The sequence below is a fragment of the Lithobates pipiens genome, unplaced genomic scaffold (assembly GCF_037356315.1).
Source record: "Lithobates pipiens isolate NorthernLeopardFrog02 unplaced genomic scaffold, aLitPip1_a1.2 Scaffold_13, whole genome shotgun sequence".
Classification (NCBI taxonomy): Eukaryota; Metazoa; Chordata; class Amphibia; order Anura; family Ranidae; genus Lithobates; species Lithobates pipiens.
Window position 1 is genome coordinate 426707189 of NW_027507718.1, and position 15022 is coordinate 426722210.

Genomic DNA, 15022 nt, shown 5'->3' on the forward strand with positions numbered 1-15022 from the left:
CAGCCCACAGCGCTGCTGTCACTGATCTCTCCCCTCTCACTGTACCAATTGGTACAGAGAGGGGAGGTAGGAACCGGCATCATAACATGACGCCGGTTTGTTTACAAGTGATCGTTCCGTCATTTGACGGAGCGATCACGTGGTAAATGGCCGCGATGAGCAGCCATTTATCGTTCACCGTGATGAGCCTGTGGACCCGGCGGTCATGGATGCTCTCAAGTGCGCGCCCCAGGGGGTGCGCGAGAGCGGAATTCTGGGAGGACGTCATATGACAGCCTCCCAGAGTTAAGCAACCGCCCTGTAGCCATCATTCGGCTATGGACCAGTTGTTAAGTGGTTAAAAAAACAAAAAAAAGCAATGTTATACATGTAGTGAACTTTGAAAATTGATTGCTCTACAGTATATGCAGCTAGAGAGGCAAATAAGCTTATTGTAAAGCTCATTTACTGCCTGTTATGCTCTGTACACACGGTCAGACGTTCCGACGGAAAATGTGCGATCAGATCATGTTGTCGGAAACTCCGATCATGTGTGGGCTCCATCGGACTTTTTCCGTCTGAATTTCCGGCACACAAAGTTTGAGCGCAGGATCTAAAATTTTCCGACAACAAAATCCAATTGTTTAAATTCCGATCGTGTGTAGACAATTTCCGATGGACAAAGTGCCACACATGCTCAGAATAACTTAAGAGACCACATCTATTGGCTACTGGCCCATTTATAGTCCCGACGTATGTGTTGTACGTCACCTCGTTAAGAACGAATGCTTTTTCCGACAACTTTGTCCAACCATGTGTATGCAAGACAAGTTTGGCACAAAATACGTCAGGAAAAACAGATGGATTTTGTTGTCGGAATGTCCGACCGTGTGTACAAGGCATAAGAAAGATGTAAATCATTCGGTGTCCATAGTTTGGGCGCAAATGCATTTTTAGTAGCTGTAAAAAAATGTAATGCTTTTGTATACATGAAAGAGATCAGCCGAATGGAAAGAGTGTAATCAAGAGTGTTAAAATATTCAGAGTCTCTAATGGTCCACTGAACCCCAGTAAAAACCCAACAGCAGTTTAAAGCAATCCATACTCTAAAACCAACCAAAAACTTTTTTTGGGTGGACATACATTTTAAGGGTTCATATTGTTGATGAGAGTTCTAGTCAAACCTTTCACTTTCCATTTGAACACATGCAACTATGTCTCCTGAGTCCCAGGCTGGGGATCTCTGAAGGTTTATTCTACTAACATTCATTTTGTGGTCAATGGTTTAACTCCATTTTATAACATCTGTATGCATCCACATTATTAATTGCCTGTTTATACCACCCATAAAATTGACACGTGACGACTGAAGTTTTTCATGTGATCTGTTACTTTTTTTCTCATCCATTGCCCAAGCTAGCTATACACCTGGCAATCTGAAAGTCCACTCTCAATTTATCCTATTTTAGATCTGCGAAAATTATAAGGCAGATGCTTTCCTTAGTGATCTACTCACTTTATATACAGAAAAGTAGCTGCTTTGCTACTTAATTGTTTGTAAAGTTAAAGAAGATTGTTCAATCAGATTGCAAACTATAAAGCCAGAAGTCCTAACTGGACTCTTCTGACTTTAGCAATGAGTTTCCTAGATAGCATTAGTAGTTTGCTGAATGAATTTACTTGTTGCCTAAAGCTGTTTAATAAATTTATATTGTAATTCAGCTCTTTTTTTTATCTTTGTAGATAAAAATCCTTCTCGGCACATTCAGTCAGGGAACATGAAATACAAAGAAGATTCATCCAAACTTCTCTCCGGAAATAAGTTTCAAGAGAGATATTTTGTTTTGAGAGAAAGGAAGCTTCTTATCTACAAAGACATAAAGGTAGAATTATTTCAACAATTTGGGTTGTGCTGGAAATATACTTTATTCATTTTTAACACCCATCTAAGCTCTCTCTAAGTACATTTGTTATGCTCGGTGGACAGGTTTTATATACAATATATAGAGCTTCATCTGTAAATGGTACTAAAGTGTTCTAGCAATTGAACTGATGTACTATAGAAACTGTATAGTTTTCTTTTCTTTTAATGTCATAGTTGTAAACATATTCATTAAACGATCATGCTTTTATATAGCATAATGACATGCAGTCACTGATTATACAACACTAGAGTTAAATTGGACCTTGTAATATGATCCCATAAAAAAACTATATATATATATATATATATATATATATATATATATATATATATATATATATATATATATATATATATATACATATACATATATATATATATATATATATATATATATATATATATATATGGCATTGAGTTCCTTTCCCCCTCCTTTGAGTATGAGTTTAATGGTAACCCCACTCAAAAAGCAGAAAAAAGGATGAGATCCCCCAAGAAAATCAATATCAGACCCTTATCCAAGCATGCAAACTGGCATACCCTCACTTTCCAATCAAACTTGGCCAGGTACTGTAACTGCAATGTTCTCTTCAAAGTGTGATATGATCAGCCAGTGTGTGACTCATTTCACCAGGCTCCGTTTATAAATGAACTTTCATTTCTGGGTGACCTGATGCTTTATATTATGCACAGCAGTTGTTAAAAAAAAAAAAAATAATTACATTTACTATCTTTATTAAGATCCTTATTAAGACCTCAGTATTAACAGGTTCTTTTGCAATTTTAAAGCAAAAGTTTTGGTTTTGCCCCTTCAGTCCCATACATTAAAAAAAGCATCATTGGTCCTTTTTCATAATTTCTGGAGACAGCAGTGGTTGATCCATATTGAAGCACAGAATAAAGCTCTGATAATGAGAACTGTTCTTTTGTACTGTGGGCCCAGGCCTGCATAAAAATGTACCCTCAGGCGGTGTGTCTATGACAGCCTAGGCTCAAAGCAACAAGGTTGAATGATGCTGGGCATCATTCAATCCTAAAGAATGGTGGCAGGAGGAGGATGGAGCAAACGCTTTGTGGGGAGGAGGACAGCAAAGAGCAGGTGAGGATTACAGTGAAAGCTGCTTTTTGCTTTCATAGGCAACAGCCTATAAAGGTTTATTAGAAGTTTAAAAGCTGAAGTTTGGCTTTGAAGAATGAATACACATTTGCCACACCAAGGTCCTTTAAAGCATTCAAGTAAAGTAAACATGTTGTGAATACTGATATAATAAAATAAAAAATTGGGCATAAGATAGCCCAAAGGTCGGTCTTTAGATGGACAGTAATAGATATAAAGTTCTATATTTTATTTATAACAATACATGGTACAAAGAGCAAAAAAAGGTAAATAATTAAGAATATTAAAAATATAATTAAAAAGATAATCCATAAGAAAAAAAAGGCTATATTGCTCAAGTACCATCGTAAATGTGTAATCAATAAATACATAAAACACTGTCCAAAGATATATACTGTGAACATATCATAAGGCTTGGTAAGCTAAATATTACATATATTGTCATATATTGATATTTTTTTACAAAAAGGAGAAAAAATACCCCTATTATGAGTCAATTTCTTAGCGTTTGAACTGTAGAAGACAAAACATGGGAAAAAAGTTAAACAATGGTCAAGCAGATCCCACAAACCATAATCTTATAGATTATCTCCTACATATCTTTGTGACATGTCTGGCACACTTTTTTATCTTGCATATGGATGCCACTCAACTGCATTGTAGTGTAGAGTCCCTGTCTAACAAAAAATCCTCTCCCCCCCCCCCCCCCTCCTTTCTTTCCTTTGTCTTAAATGGGTAATATTTGGCTTTGCTTTTTGGGCATAGCTGTTGGTGTTTAGATGTTTATGCAGCTCGTGCGTGCCTTTTGTGTACTTGTGTGCTGTGGGTTTGTGCCTACTTTGTACTATGAAAGAGCTGTATTTTGGGTCTGCCTGTATGTCTGCCCATGCTCCCCCCTACCCCCCCCCCCCACACTGTTCCTATGTCAATATGGGAGTATGTAGGATTAAGCATTGTCCCCTCTGTTATATTGTGCCCACCTGATGCCTTCTGTGGATGGCTTCGTCTTTGCCGCTCTATTTGCTGGTGTCAGATGGGGCATACCTGCCACCGCGTCATTGGATAACATCACTAGGTGGCGCTGTTGCTTGACAAAGGAATGCACTGTAATGAGGCCGGGTCTTAAATGCATTTGGAGGGCTATAAATAGCTCCCCCCATTCTATCATGGTGTGGTGTACATGCAAGTCTCTGGAGGGTATATTGAGCTGGCTTATAGCCATGGTAAGTACAAGCAAAACAAATTCTATCAGTTTATACAGCTTTACAAGCGCTATGCCTGTATAAAATATATTGCTCTCCTTTTCTTCTTTTAGATGACCTGAAGGACTAGTGAACCTGATTTAATTTGACTTCTGCTCTGCTGATTGCAGTTTGGGATTTTTTTTGTTTTGTTTTAGTATTTATGTATATGGAACTGGCTTTGAATATATGCTCATATTATTAAGGCTTTTGGGTCTCAGTGTTCAAGTCCATACCACCCCCCCCCTTCTTCTCTTATCCGGTTTTGTTCTTCCATTACCCAATATTGATAATATAGGTGCCACGTGACACTCTGAGCTAGTGAGTATTTCTCTATTTCATCATATATATTTTTTTGTCTGAACATTTGGGATGTTTCCTGTTTACTTAATGACTTATGTCATTATATGAGTTGTTCTAGTTGGCTTTCTGTTATGAATACCCAAGTACTTGAAATACCATATATGAGAATACTTGAAGCCTAATGGGTAAGACTAGCTTTCATGGACTCCTTCACAAGGTATTTCTATGTGTGTGCCATATATGTCACTCAGATATGATTATCCATTTTTAGCATATTTTGCTATTGTATGAAGTCGTATCTATGTGTTTTATTTTAGATAGTGAGACATGTTTTCCTCCAACAATCCCTGAGTATGTCCTGACGAAGCTAGACATCGAAACTCGTTGACACACAGGGGCTCACTAATCTGTATACTATGTATGTTCATTTGTGTCATGTTTTGTATATATATTTTAAATTCTTTACCTTTTTTGCTCTTTGTACCATGTATCGGTATAAAAAAATATATAACTTTATATATATTACCGTCCATTGTGCCTCTAAAGTCCGACCTTTGAGCTATCTTATGCCCATTTTTTTCTTTTATCATATCAAATTTCCATATGGATGTGGCCATAGGAGTGTTTCCTTTATATTTTCTAAGTTGTGAATACTGTATTTTTATTCTTCCTTCATTCTGCTGTTGATGCAGAGGTATGCTGCAAACTCAATGGTTCTTCTTGATAAAGAAACATTTTTTTTATGGCTAATAGTGACTTAAGATGTCTAGAAAAACAGGAATAATTAGAAAGAAGCCTTATTCCTCCAGCCTCGAATGTCCCACAGAGATGAGTAACAAGCAAACAAGGGTTTACCAGGATCCCCATCCTTCATAAAGCAACAGAATTACATGCTGACTGACTTTCCTCTCCCTCACATCATGATTTCTTTCTGATTAACTGTACCAACCACTGTTCTGTGTAGGGAATTGAACTATAGAAATGACTAAATTAGGACTTAAAGTGCTGAGAACGTCAGATTTGAAAATAATATAACAGCTCAATTTTTATTTTATCACAAGGGTGCGCATATTTTTGAAGAATAATATGGGAGGCTAGCCTACAATGGATCTTAACTTCAATCTTTAGTGTGGAAACACGTTTTCTCCACTTTTCCATCAGTGCAAATATGCAGCGTACATTATATGTATTTCTTGTCTGATATTTTGCTTATTGGGCCGAAAAACACAATTAGCTTATATGAAAAGTATAAATAGGTGTTTCCCTGTATGCGCTTATGCTCATACTGTACTTAAACAACATGCCAGAAGCAAACATATTTTAAATATTTTATGCTGGCACACCATATGGCATTACTTTATAATACTAAAATCAGCCACTTTGTGTATTACTTTATACAGCCTTAACAGCTGTTACAATAGTTATTAAAATGCAATGTTCTGAAATTAGTAGTTCTTACCAGGGGTTTCATTAGCAAAATGTAATGACAAAGTAGCTGTTTACGGTCTCCCATTCTTCTCAATATCAATTTAAAATACAAAAGAATTATAAATGAATTAGTAAACATATATACTGTGTCCATTAGGGATGAGCTTCATGTTCGAGTCGAACATACGTTCGACTCAAACATTGGCTGTTCGTCCGTTCGGCGAAGTCCAAACATTTTGGTCTGTTCGCGCCAAATTCGTGTGGCGCTCACGGCCCACAATGCACTGCGATGGCGCAGTGCATTGCTGGCTCATGATTGGCCAAGCATGCACTGTGACCCCGCATGCTTGGCCAATCGCAGCGCCAGCAGCGAGGAGAGCCATGATTGGCCACAGGCAGGATGCCTGTGGCCAATCATAGCTCAGGCTGTGTAGTGCACGCCCCACACTATATGAGGCCGCCAGCGCGGCGGCCTTGTGTAGTGTGTTGGTGTCTGAAGCAGTGGGTGTTCTGTGTACCTTCAACACAGTACACACCGATCGTTTTCGGCCGATTTTCGATCTTGCTGTTGTGTAGTGGTTATTGTCTGCGTGCCCTGACCGCAGTATACACCGCTATATTCACCTCACCTATATAGCTAGTGATCTATCTTTTATAATAGAGCTTGCAGTCAGTAGTGTTAGGAGATAGTGAGTGCTGTCTGCGTGCTCTGTACCCAGTACATACCGCTATATCCACCTACATAGCTGTTCTCTATTTGAGCCCACTTGCCATCTGCAGGAGTTATTGGAAGTTGTGTGTGCCTCCAGCACAGCACAGTATACATCTGTATATACCCCTTTATTTCTGGTGTTCTATAATAAAGGCATCTGCAGGAGTTAGTGGGTGTTGTGTGCCTCTAGCACAATATACACTACCCAACTGCTTTTTTACCCAACTCCCTTCAGGCCATTACCATGTCTGGAAGGCCAGCAAGGAGAGGCAGACAGGCGCAAGCCGATAAAAGAGGGCAAGCAGGCTCTGTGTCTAGAGACAACAGTGCTGGTCGTGGACACGGTGCATTGTCATCAGCACGTGGCCATGGGACACGCTTGTCCTTCTTTTCGGCAGCTGGACATGTTGAACCGCAACATGCCAACGACTTGGTAGAGTGGATGACCAAGCCCTCTTCATCCTCCTCATCCTCTCTCACCCAGTCTCAGGGTACTAGCAAAGCAGCTGCCAACGCATCGTCTTCCCTCCTCTCAATGTCATCATCAGTGACTCCTTCCCTAGACCCACCACGTCCTCCTGAGGAGTATCCTGAACTCTTTGAGCACAGTGTTGGGTACATGCTCCACGAGGATGCCCAGTGTTTTGTGGGCTCTGATGATGACACTCAGCTAGAGGAAGGCAGTAGCGTGAGCGCAGAGAGAGGGGATGCTCAAGAAGGACAGCAATCTGGCAGTCATGTTCCACAAGCTGCAGCATACTGCCAGGTTTGCTACAGCGATGAAGAGGGAGGGGATGATGAGGGCACTGACTCCACGTGGGTGCCTGGAAGGAGAGAGGAGGAGGAGGAGGAGGAGGAGGCACATGTCCAATGAGGCAGGATGCCCTCCGGGGGCCAGCTTAGGGGCAGCACACCGACTGAATCACACCGCAGAGCTCCGCCTGTGCAGAGCGCTGCCTCTGCGCGTTATTCTAAAAGTTCTTTGGTGTGGGCCTTTTTTGAGACGAGTGCATCAGATCGCACCGCTGCTATTTGCAACATATGTCTCAAGCGTATCTCACGTGGCCAAAACATCAGCCGCTTGGGCACCACATGCTTGACCAGACATATGTTGACCTGCCATGCAGCTCGTTGGCAAGCGTACCTCAAAGACCCACACCAAAGAACAAAGCGGACCTCTCCTTGCTCCTCATCAGCTGGCATCTCCAACCCCACTAGACCTTCAGTCCTCTCTGAAACCTGCTCTGAGAGGAATGAAGGTGTAGAATTAGGTGTGTCACAGCCAAGTGCTTCCGGGAACTCTGCTAGCGGTACACCCACGTCCGATTATAGCAGGCAAATGTCCCTGCCCCAGCTGCTGGACCGGCGAAAGAAGTTCACTCCCAGCCATCCACATGCCCAGCGGTTGAATGCTAGCTTGGCTAAATTGCTAGCACTTCAACTGCTGCCTTTTCAGTTGGTAGACTCGGCCCCCTTCCGTGAGTTTGTACAATGTGCAGTTCCTCAGTGGCAGGTCCCCAAACGCCACTTTTTCTCACGGAAGGCGATTCCGGCTCTCTACCGGCATGTGGAAGGCAATGTCCTTGCCTCGCTGGACAGGGCGGTCAGCGGTAAGGTGCATATTACCGCTGACTCATGGTCCAGCAGGCATGGACAGGGACGTTACCTGTCTTTCACGGCCCATTGGGTCACTCTTCTGGATGCTGGGAAGGATGCAGGACAAGGTGCAGTAGTGTTGGAGGTTGTTCCATCACCACGCCTCCAAAATGCTACTATTGGTTGTGACACACCTCTCTCCTCCACCCCCTCCTCTTTTTCTTCCTCCATGGCCTCTTCCAGTGCTCTGTCCTCAGAACCAGCGGTGCTCCGTAGGTGTTCCAGGGGCTACGCAAGTACGCAGGCAAAGCGATGCCATGCCGTGCTTGCGCTGGTTTGTTTGGGGGACAGGAGCCACACTGGGGCGGATGTTTTGTCAGCTCTGCAGGGGCAGGCCGAGAGGTGGTTGATGCCACGCCAGCTTAAGCCAGGAATGGTGGTTTGCGACAATGGCACCAACCTCCTCTCCGCCCTCCGACAGGGACAACTGACCCTTGTGCCCTGTGTAGCTCACGTCCTTAACCTGGTGGTGCAGCGGTTCTTGGGCAGGTACCCCGGCTTACAGGATGTCCTGAAGCAGGCCAGGAAAGTGTGTGTGCATTTCCGCCGATCATTTAATGCCTGTGCTCGGCTGGCTGAGCTCCAAAAGGAGTTGAACCTGCCCAAGAACCGCTTTATATGTGACATGCCCACCAGATGGAACTCAACATTGGCCATGCTGCAGCGGCTGCACACGCAGCAGAGGGCCATCAATGAGTACCTGTGCGACTACGGCACCAGGACAGGGTCAGGAGAGCTCGGTTTTTTCTCACCACGCCAGTGGGGCATGATCAGGGATGCATGCACTGTCCTGTCACCGTTTGAGGAGGCCACAAGGATGGTGAGCAGTGACAGTGCATGCATCAGTGACACTGTACCTCTTGTCCACCTCTTGGAGCATACGCTGCGTGGAATAATGGACAGGGCACTTGAGGCAGAACAGAGGCAGGAAGAGGAGGACTTCCTTGCCTCTCAAGGCCCCCTTTATCCAGACAGTGTTCCTGCTGTGCCACCCATCACACAGGAAGAGGATGAGGAGGAGGAAGAGGAGGAGGAGGATGATTGTGTCAGCATGGAGGTGGAGGCTGGCACTCAGCATCAGCATCAGCAGCAGCAGCAGCAGTCTTGTAGGGATGATTTACAGTCCCAAGAAACACGTGGACTTGTACATGGCTGGGAGGACGTAGCTGCGGATCATGTTGTCCTTAGTGACCCAGAGGACTCCGGACCGAATGCCTCAGCTAACCTACGCTGCATGACCTCCCTGATCCTGCAAAGCCTGCGGAAGGATCCTCGTATCCTTCGGATCAAGGAGAGGGACCATTACTGGCTGGCCACTCTCCTTGATCCACGGTACAAGGGTAAGGTTGCCGACCTTATCTTGCCATCGCAGAGGGAGCAGAGGATGAGACATCTCCGGGAGGCCTTGCAGAAAGGTCTGTGCAACGCGTTCCCAGAGACTGGGAGGTTACAAACTCCTGGTCCTGGACAACGTGTTGCTGAGGCATCGGTCAGAAGGAGCGGTGGAGAAGGTGGCCGTCTGACTGATGCTTTCAGACAATTTTTTAGTCCGCAGCCCCAAGGTATGATCGGTTCCAGCACCCATTGCCAGCGTCTGATTTACATGGTGCAGGAATACCTAGGGGCAAGGTCAGACTTGGACACCTTTCCCACCGAAAATCCTCTGGCTTACTGGGTCTTGAGGATGGATCACTGGCCAGAGCTTGCACAGTATGCAATTGAGCTACTGGCCTGTCCTGCATCCAGCGTTCTTTCGGAACGCACCTTCAGTGCTGCTGGTGGCTTTGTTACCGATCACAGGGTGCGCCTGTCCACCGAATCAGTTGATCGACTGACCTTCATCAAGATGAATCAGTCTTGGATCACCCACAGCTACCAAGCACCTGAAGCTGATGTAACAGAATAATTTTTTTTTTAAATATCACATCCCTTCAAGACTGCCTATGCTGATGCTGAGTGACTGTCCTGTTATGTTGATTATCTATCCTCTTCCTCCTCCGCTGATATGTTGGAAGAACATTTCTGGTTCTGGTTGATGCCATCAGCCCAATTTTTCTGCCCCTGTTTAACAGGGGCGTTTAAGTACAATTTTTGATGCAATGCTTTGCAGCAGGGCTAATTCCTGCAATCAAACAAGAGTATATGGGAGAGGTTGCAGTGTGGTGGCACCAGCACCAGTGCCTAAGGCCCAATTTTTCTGCCCCTGTTTAACAGGGGGGTTTAATTACAATTTTTGATGCAATGCTTTGCAGCAGGGCTAATTCCTGCAATAAAACAAGAGTATATGGGAGAGGTTGCAGTGTGGTGGCACCAGCACCAGTGCCTAAGGCCCAATTTTTCTGCCTCTGTTTAACAGGGGCGTTTAATTACAATTTTTGATGCAATGCTTTGCAGCAGGGCTAATTCCTGCAATAAAATAAGAGTATATGGCAGAGGTTGCAGTGTGGTGGCACCAGCACCAGTGCCTAAGGCCCAATTTTTCTGCCCCTGTTTAACAGGGGCGTTTAATTACAATTTTTGATGCAATGCTTTGCAGCAGGGCTAATTCCTGCAATAAAACTAGAGTATATGGCAGAGGTTGCAGTGTGGTGGCACCAGCACCAGTGCCTAAGGCCCAATTTTTCTGCCCCTGTTTAACAGGGGCGTTTAAGTACAATTTTTGATGCAATGCTTTGCAGCAGGGCTAATTCCTGCAATAAAACTAGAATATATGGAAGAGGTTGCAGTGTGGTGGCACCAGCACCAGTGCCTAAGGCCCAATTTGTATGCCCCTGTTTAACAGGGGCGTTTAATTACAATTTTTGATGCAATGCTTTGCAGCAGGGCTAATTCCTGCAATAAAACTAGAGTATATGGCAGAGGTTGCAGTGTGGTGGCACCAGCACCAGTGCCTAAGGCCCACTTTTTCTGCCCCTGTTTAACAGGGGCGTTTAAGTACAATTTTTGATGCAATGCTTTGCAGCAGGGCTAATTCCTGCAATAAAACTAGAGTATATGGGAGAGGTTGCAGTGTGGTGGCACCAGCAGCAGTGCCTAAGGCCAAATCTTTCTGCCCCTGTTTAACAGGGACATGTAATTACAATTCTTGATATAATATTTCACAGGAGGGCCCCTTCCTGTGCCCACCCAGAGTAACGGTGAGGACTTATAGTGTTGTGGCACCAGCACCACAACCACCAAAGGTCAATTTTTCTACCACTGTTCAACAATGGCATGTAATTACAATTCTTGATATAATCGTTCACAGCAGGGCGCTCCAGCGCCCACCAAGAGTCACTTTGAGGGCTTACAATGTTGTGGCAAAACCAACACCTTGTTCCGCCATTTCTGCAGAGCATATAGGGCAGGCCCCTACTTTCAAACATCCAATTTACAAACATCTCCTACTTGCAAACGGAAGGAGACAACAGCAAGTGAGATGAAAAAAGATGGACGACAAAACAAATTATACAGGGGTGATAACCCTTCCCTATGTTTTCCAAAAAGCATAAAAATAGTTTTTTTGACTGGAGCTACACTTTAAAAATGTACCAGTTGAAAATTACAAACAGATTCAACTTAACACAACAAACCTACACAGTCCCTGTCTTGTTTGCACCGCCTGTATACTGCTGTTCTGAGTATATAGGGCCTGGGGGCCACACGCATTTCCTTTTTTTAATATCGGTACAGGGTTCCCCTTAATATGCGTACAAGACCCAATTAGGCTGGTAATGGGCAGGGAGGGCTACCCATGCCATTTTTCTCAATGATTTTCAACCATATTGCAGGAACCATATATAACATTAAAACCGCAAGCAGTTTTAAATGGTGTTATTTCCGTTTAATGTAATTTTGTGCAGGGACTGTTTTAAACACGGGAAACACGTGGCACTTCACAGGCATACTACAGACACCCCCCAGGCACCATATTTAAAGGAATATTTCACTTTAATCGTCATTAAAATCAGTGCTCCCGCCAAAACGTTCTGGTGCGAGCCGAACCGGGGGGTGTTCGGCTCATCCCTAGTGTCCATTCTATAACATCATAATTAGTCAAACATAAATACATTATACATTATCATATTAAAGCAACATTTTCTTTACCAAGAAACAACTTACAAATATGAACAATACCGTTTACAGGTAAACTACCCATGCAAAATCAGTGTATAGAAACTCTGGTTTGTCCACAGAGACCCAGTTATTTTCCCATTGGCCACTACTATCCTGTCATGTACAGCATAAGGAAGGTAAAACCATGTCGTCTATCAGAGCTGACATATAAAAGGCATCTCTACCTTTTCTGTGACAATGCTACTGCTCTCTGCATATGTCAGCAGCCAGGTGATTGATTAGACATAAATACTGTCAATGGCCTTTACTGATGACTTTTGACAGTCAACTTTAATATGACCATTTAAATTAGCGATTAATACGTAAAGTATACCCAAAAACAAAGCTCCTCCTAGACAGTTATCAGGGAAGATGTACCTAGATTTTCCCACTGTTCCTGTTCTGGTTGGAAATCTAAATTTGACACTTTCCCTGCTTTAACCTGAAGCTTAATAATCCTTGTAAACATGTATTGTGGAACTAAAGCCTGCTACTGGTGCCCAAAGTATTTGCAGATGATTGCAAAATTAGCTGCCAAACCACCCAGCGATACAGTTGTTGACATCATCATCCAGTCTTTTGGTTTCAGTGTCTTTGGCCATCTTCATTTATCAGTCCAATCAAGATGGCCAAATGCACAGCCCAGTGATATGAAACATTCCTAGCAGGTAAAGTAGATGCTTTTAAAGAAACAGACATGCAGAATATTTTTTGCAAAAAAAAAAAAAAAGCCTACCTGAAAGCAATGTTTTTTTACAAGGCTGAAAGCTGATTTCAAAAATCATACTTAGCTAGGAGGATGCAGCAGTCCCCCGCTGGCTCTAAGACTGAGAACCAAGCGTTCAAACGCCGCTGATTGCTTGGGTCTCAGAGCTCCGTGAGCAGAGAGCTGGTGACTGTCAGTCAGCAGCTTTCTGCTCTGCCCCCCCCCCCCCCTCACTGGAGTGCTAAGCTGTGGAGGGGTGATAGTGGCCAGCTCAGGCTCTCAGTGGCTTGCTAAGAAGCTGGGCCGTGTGTCAGTCCAGGCATGTTGGTGAATGCTTTATTGTCACAATATTTTTCGAGCCTGGACCAGCTCTGTGACATCAGCAGGCTTCAGCATGCTGTCTGGTGGAAATGGTTCACAGGAGTGCAGAACAAACTGCACTTATGTGATCCACAGGAGAAGTACAGCCAAACAAGCTTTGGCTGTACTTCTCCTTTAAGTTTTGCCTTAATTAAACATTTAACCTACCTGTTAAAATGGAACCTATCTGTTAAAATGAACTCTTATATCTTAATCCATTGGTGATGTTAATTTTTGGTGCCTTTACTTTAAAAAAGAGCTTAGTTCACTTAGTTCATTGATCTCATTTTAAATTGGTAGTTGCTCATTTTTGCTGTTAAGCCTGTACAGCAATGTACAAATTGGTGCATCGAGCTCTGGCACCAATTTTTTCCTAGTCTCAGTCTCAGACCTGTACAGTGTTATTGACCTGCTGGAAGAAGTTCAGTGTTGGTTCCTGCTCAAAATTGAAAAGCGCAATTCACGCTCGTTTCAACATCTCCCACATAGGGCCCATTTACTCAAATGGGCTGCCCTATGCACATTTTTCACACCTAAGAAGCTCAGGGAACAAATTTAGTCTCTGAGCCAGGCGTGTTTTTCTTTGCGACAATCGTGGCAAAATAATACTGCATTTGGGATGCCATTTAGATGTGTCAATCAATTTTAAATGTACATGTATTCTAGTGTTTTTTGGTAAAGACGCTTATTAACACAAACATGCATAAGTGCATCTAAACGCATGTACAATATGCTCCATGGAAGTGCTTTTTTATGCTGCTTTTTTCTGCCAGGAGTTCTACCATTTTTTCTGCTGCATAGTGTGCATAGACCCTAAGGCCGCGTACACACGCGCGGACTGTTCGCCCAACCTTGTTCGGCAAACAGTTTGTCAAACAGTCCGCTCAAAATTTGCATGAGCGGACTTGCCCACACACGAGCGGACTGTTTGACGAACAAGGTTGGGCAAACAGTTCGCTCAACTTTTGAAATGAACGGACTCGCCCACGTAAGGAGGAGGCAAATCCGCCCATTTCGAGCGCGTGTACAGGTAGGCGGGGCCCGCGAAGGAGACGTCGCGGGCTCCGCCGCCTGGAATGGGCTTAAAGGGGAACCCCAACGCCGAAAAAAATCGGCGTGGGGGTTCCCCCCAAGTCCACACCAGACCCTTGTCCGAGCACGCTACCCGGCCGGCCAGGAAAGGGGGGCGAGCGAGCGCGCCCCCCCCTCCTGAGCCGTACCAGGCCGCGTGCCCTCAACATGGGGGGGTGCCTTGGGGAAGGGGGGGGCCGCGCGGCCCCCCCACCCCAAAGCACCTTGTCCCCATGTTGATGAGGACAAGGGCCTCTTCCCGACAACCCTGGCCGTTGGTTGTCGGGGTCTGCGGGCGGGGGGCTTATCGGAATCCGGGAGCCCCCTTTAAGAAGGGGGCCCCCGGATACCGGCCCCCCACCCTATGTGAATGAGTATGGGGTACAATGTACCCCTACCCATTCACCTGTGAAATAAAGTACAAATAAAA

The 15022-nt window shown here is 44.2% G+C and overlaps 1 protein-coding gene across 3 annotated transcripts in view; it reads left to right on the plus strand.

Annotated features, from left to right (window-relative positions):
* The window catches only part of ARAP2 (ArfGAP with RhoGAP domain, ankyrin repeat and PH domain 2), a 609403-nt gene that overhangs the window by 479095 nt on the left and 115286 nt on the right, over nucleotides 1-15022 (plus strand). For all 3 annotated transcript variants that reach the window (XR_013272356.1, XM_077477663.1, XM_077477664.1), the window contains exon 28: nucleotides 1723-1862. Coding sequence is in view for 2 of the 3 variants with exons in the window: in XM_077477663.1 (XP_077333789.1) it covers nucleotides 1723-1862 (140 nt within the window). In the remaining variant the exon portion in view is untranslated. The remainder of the gene's footprint in view (nucleotides 1-1722; nucleotides 1863-15022) is intronic.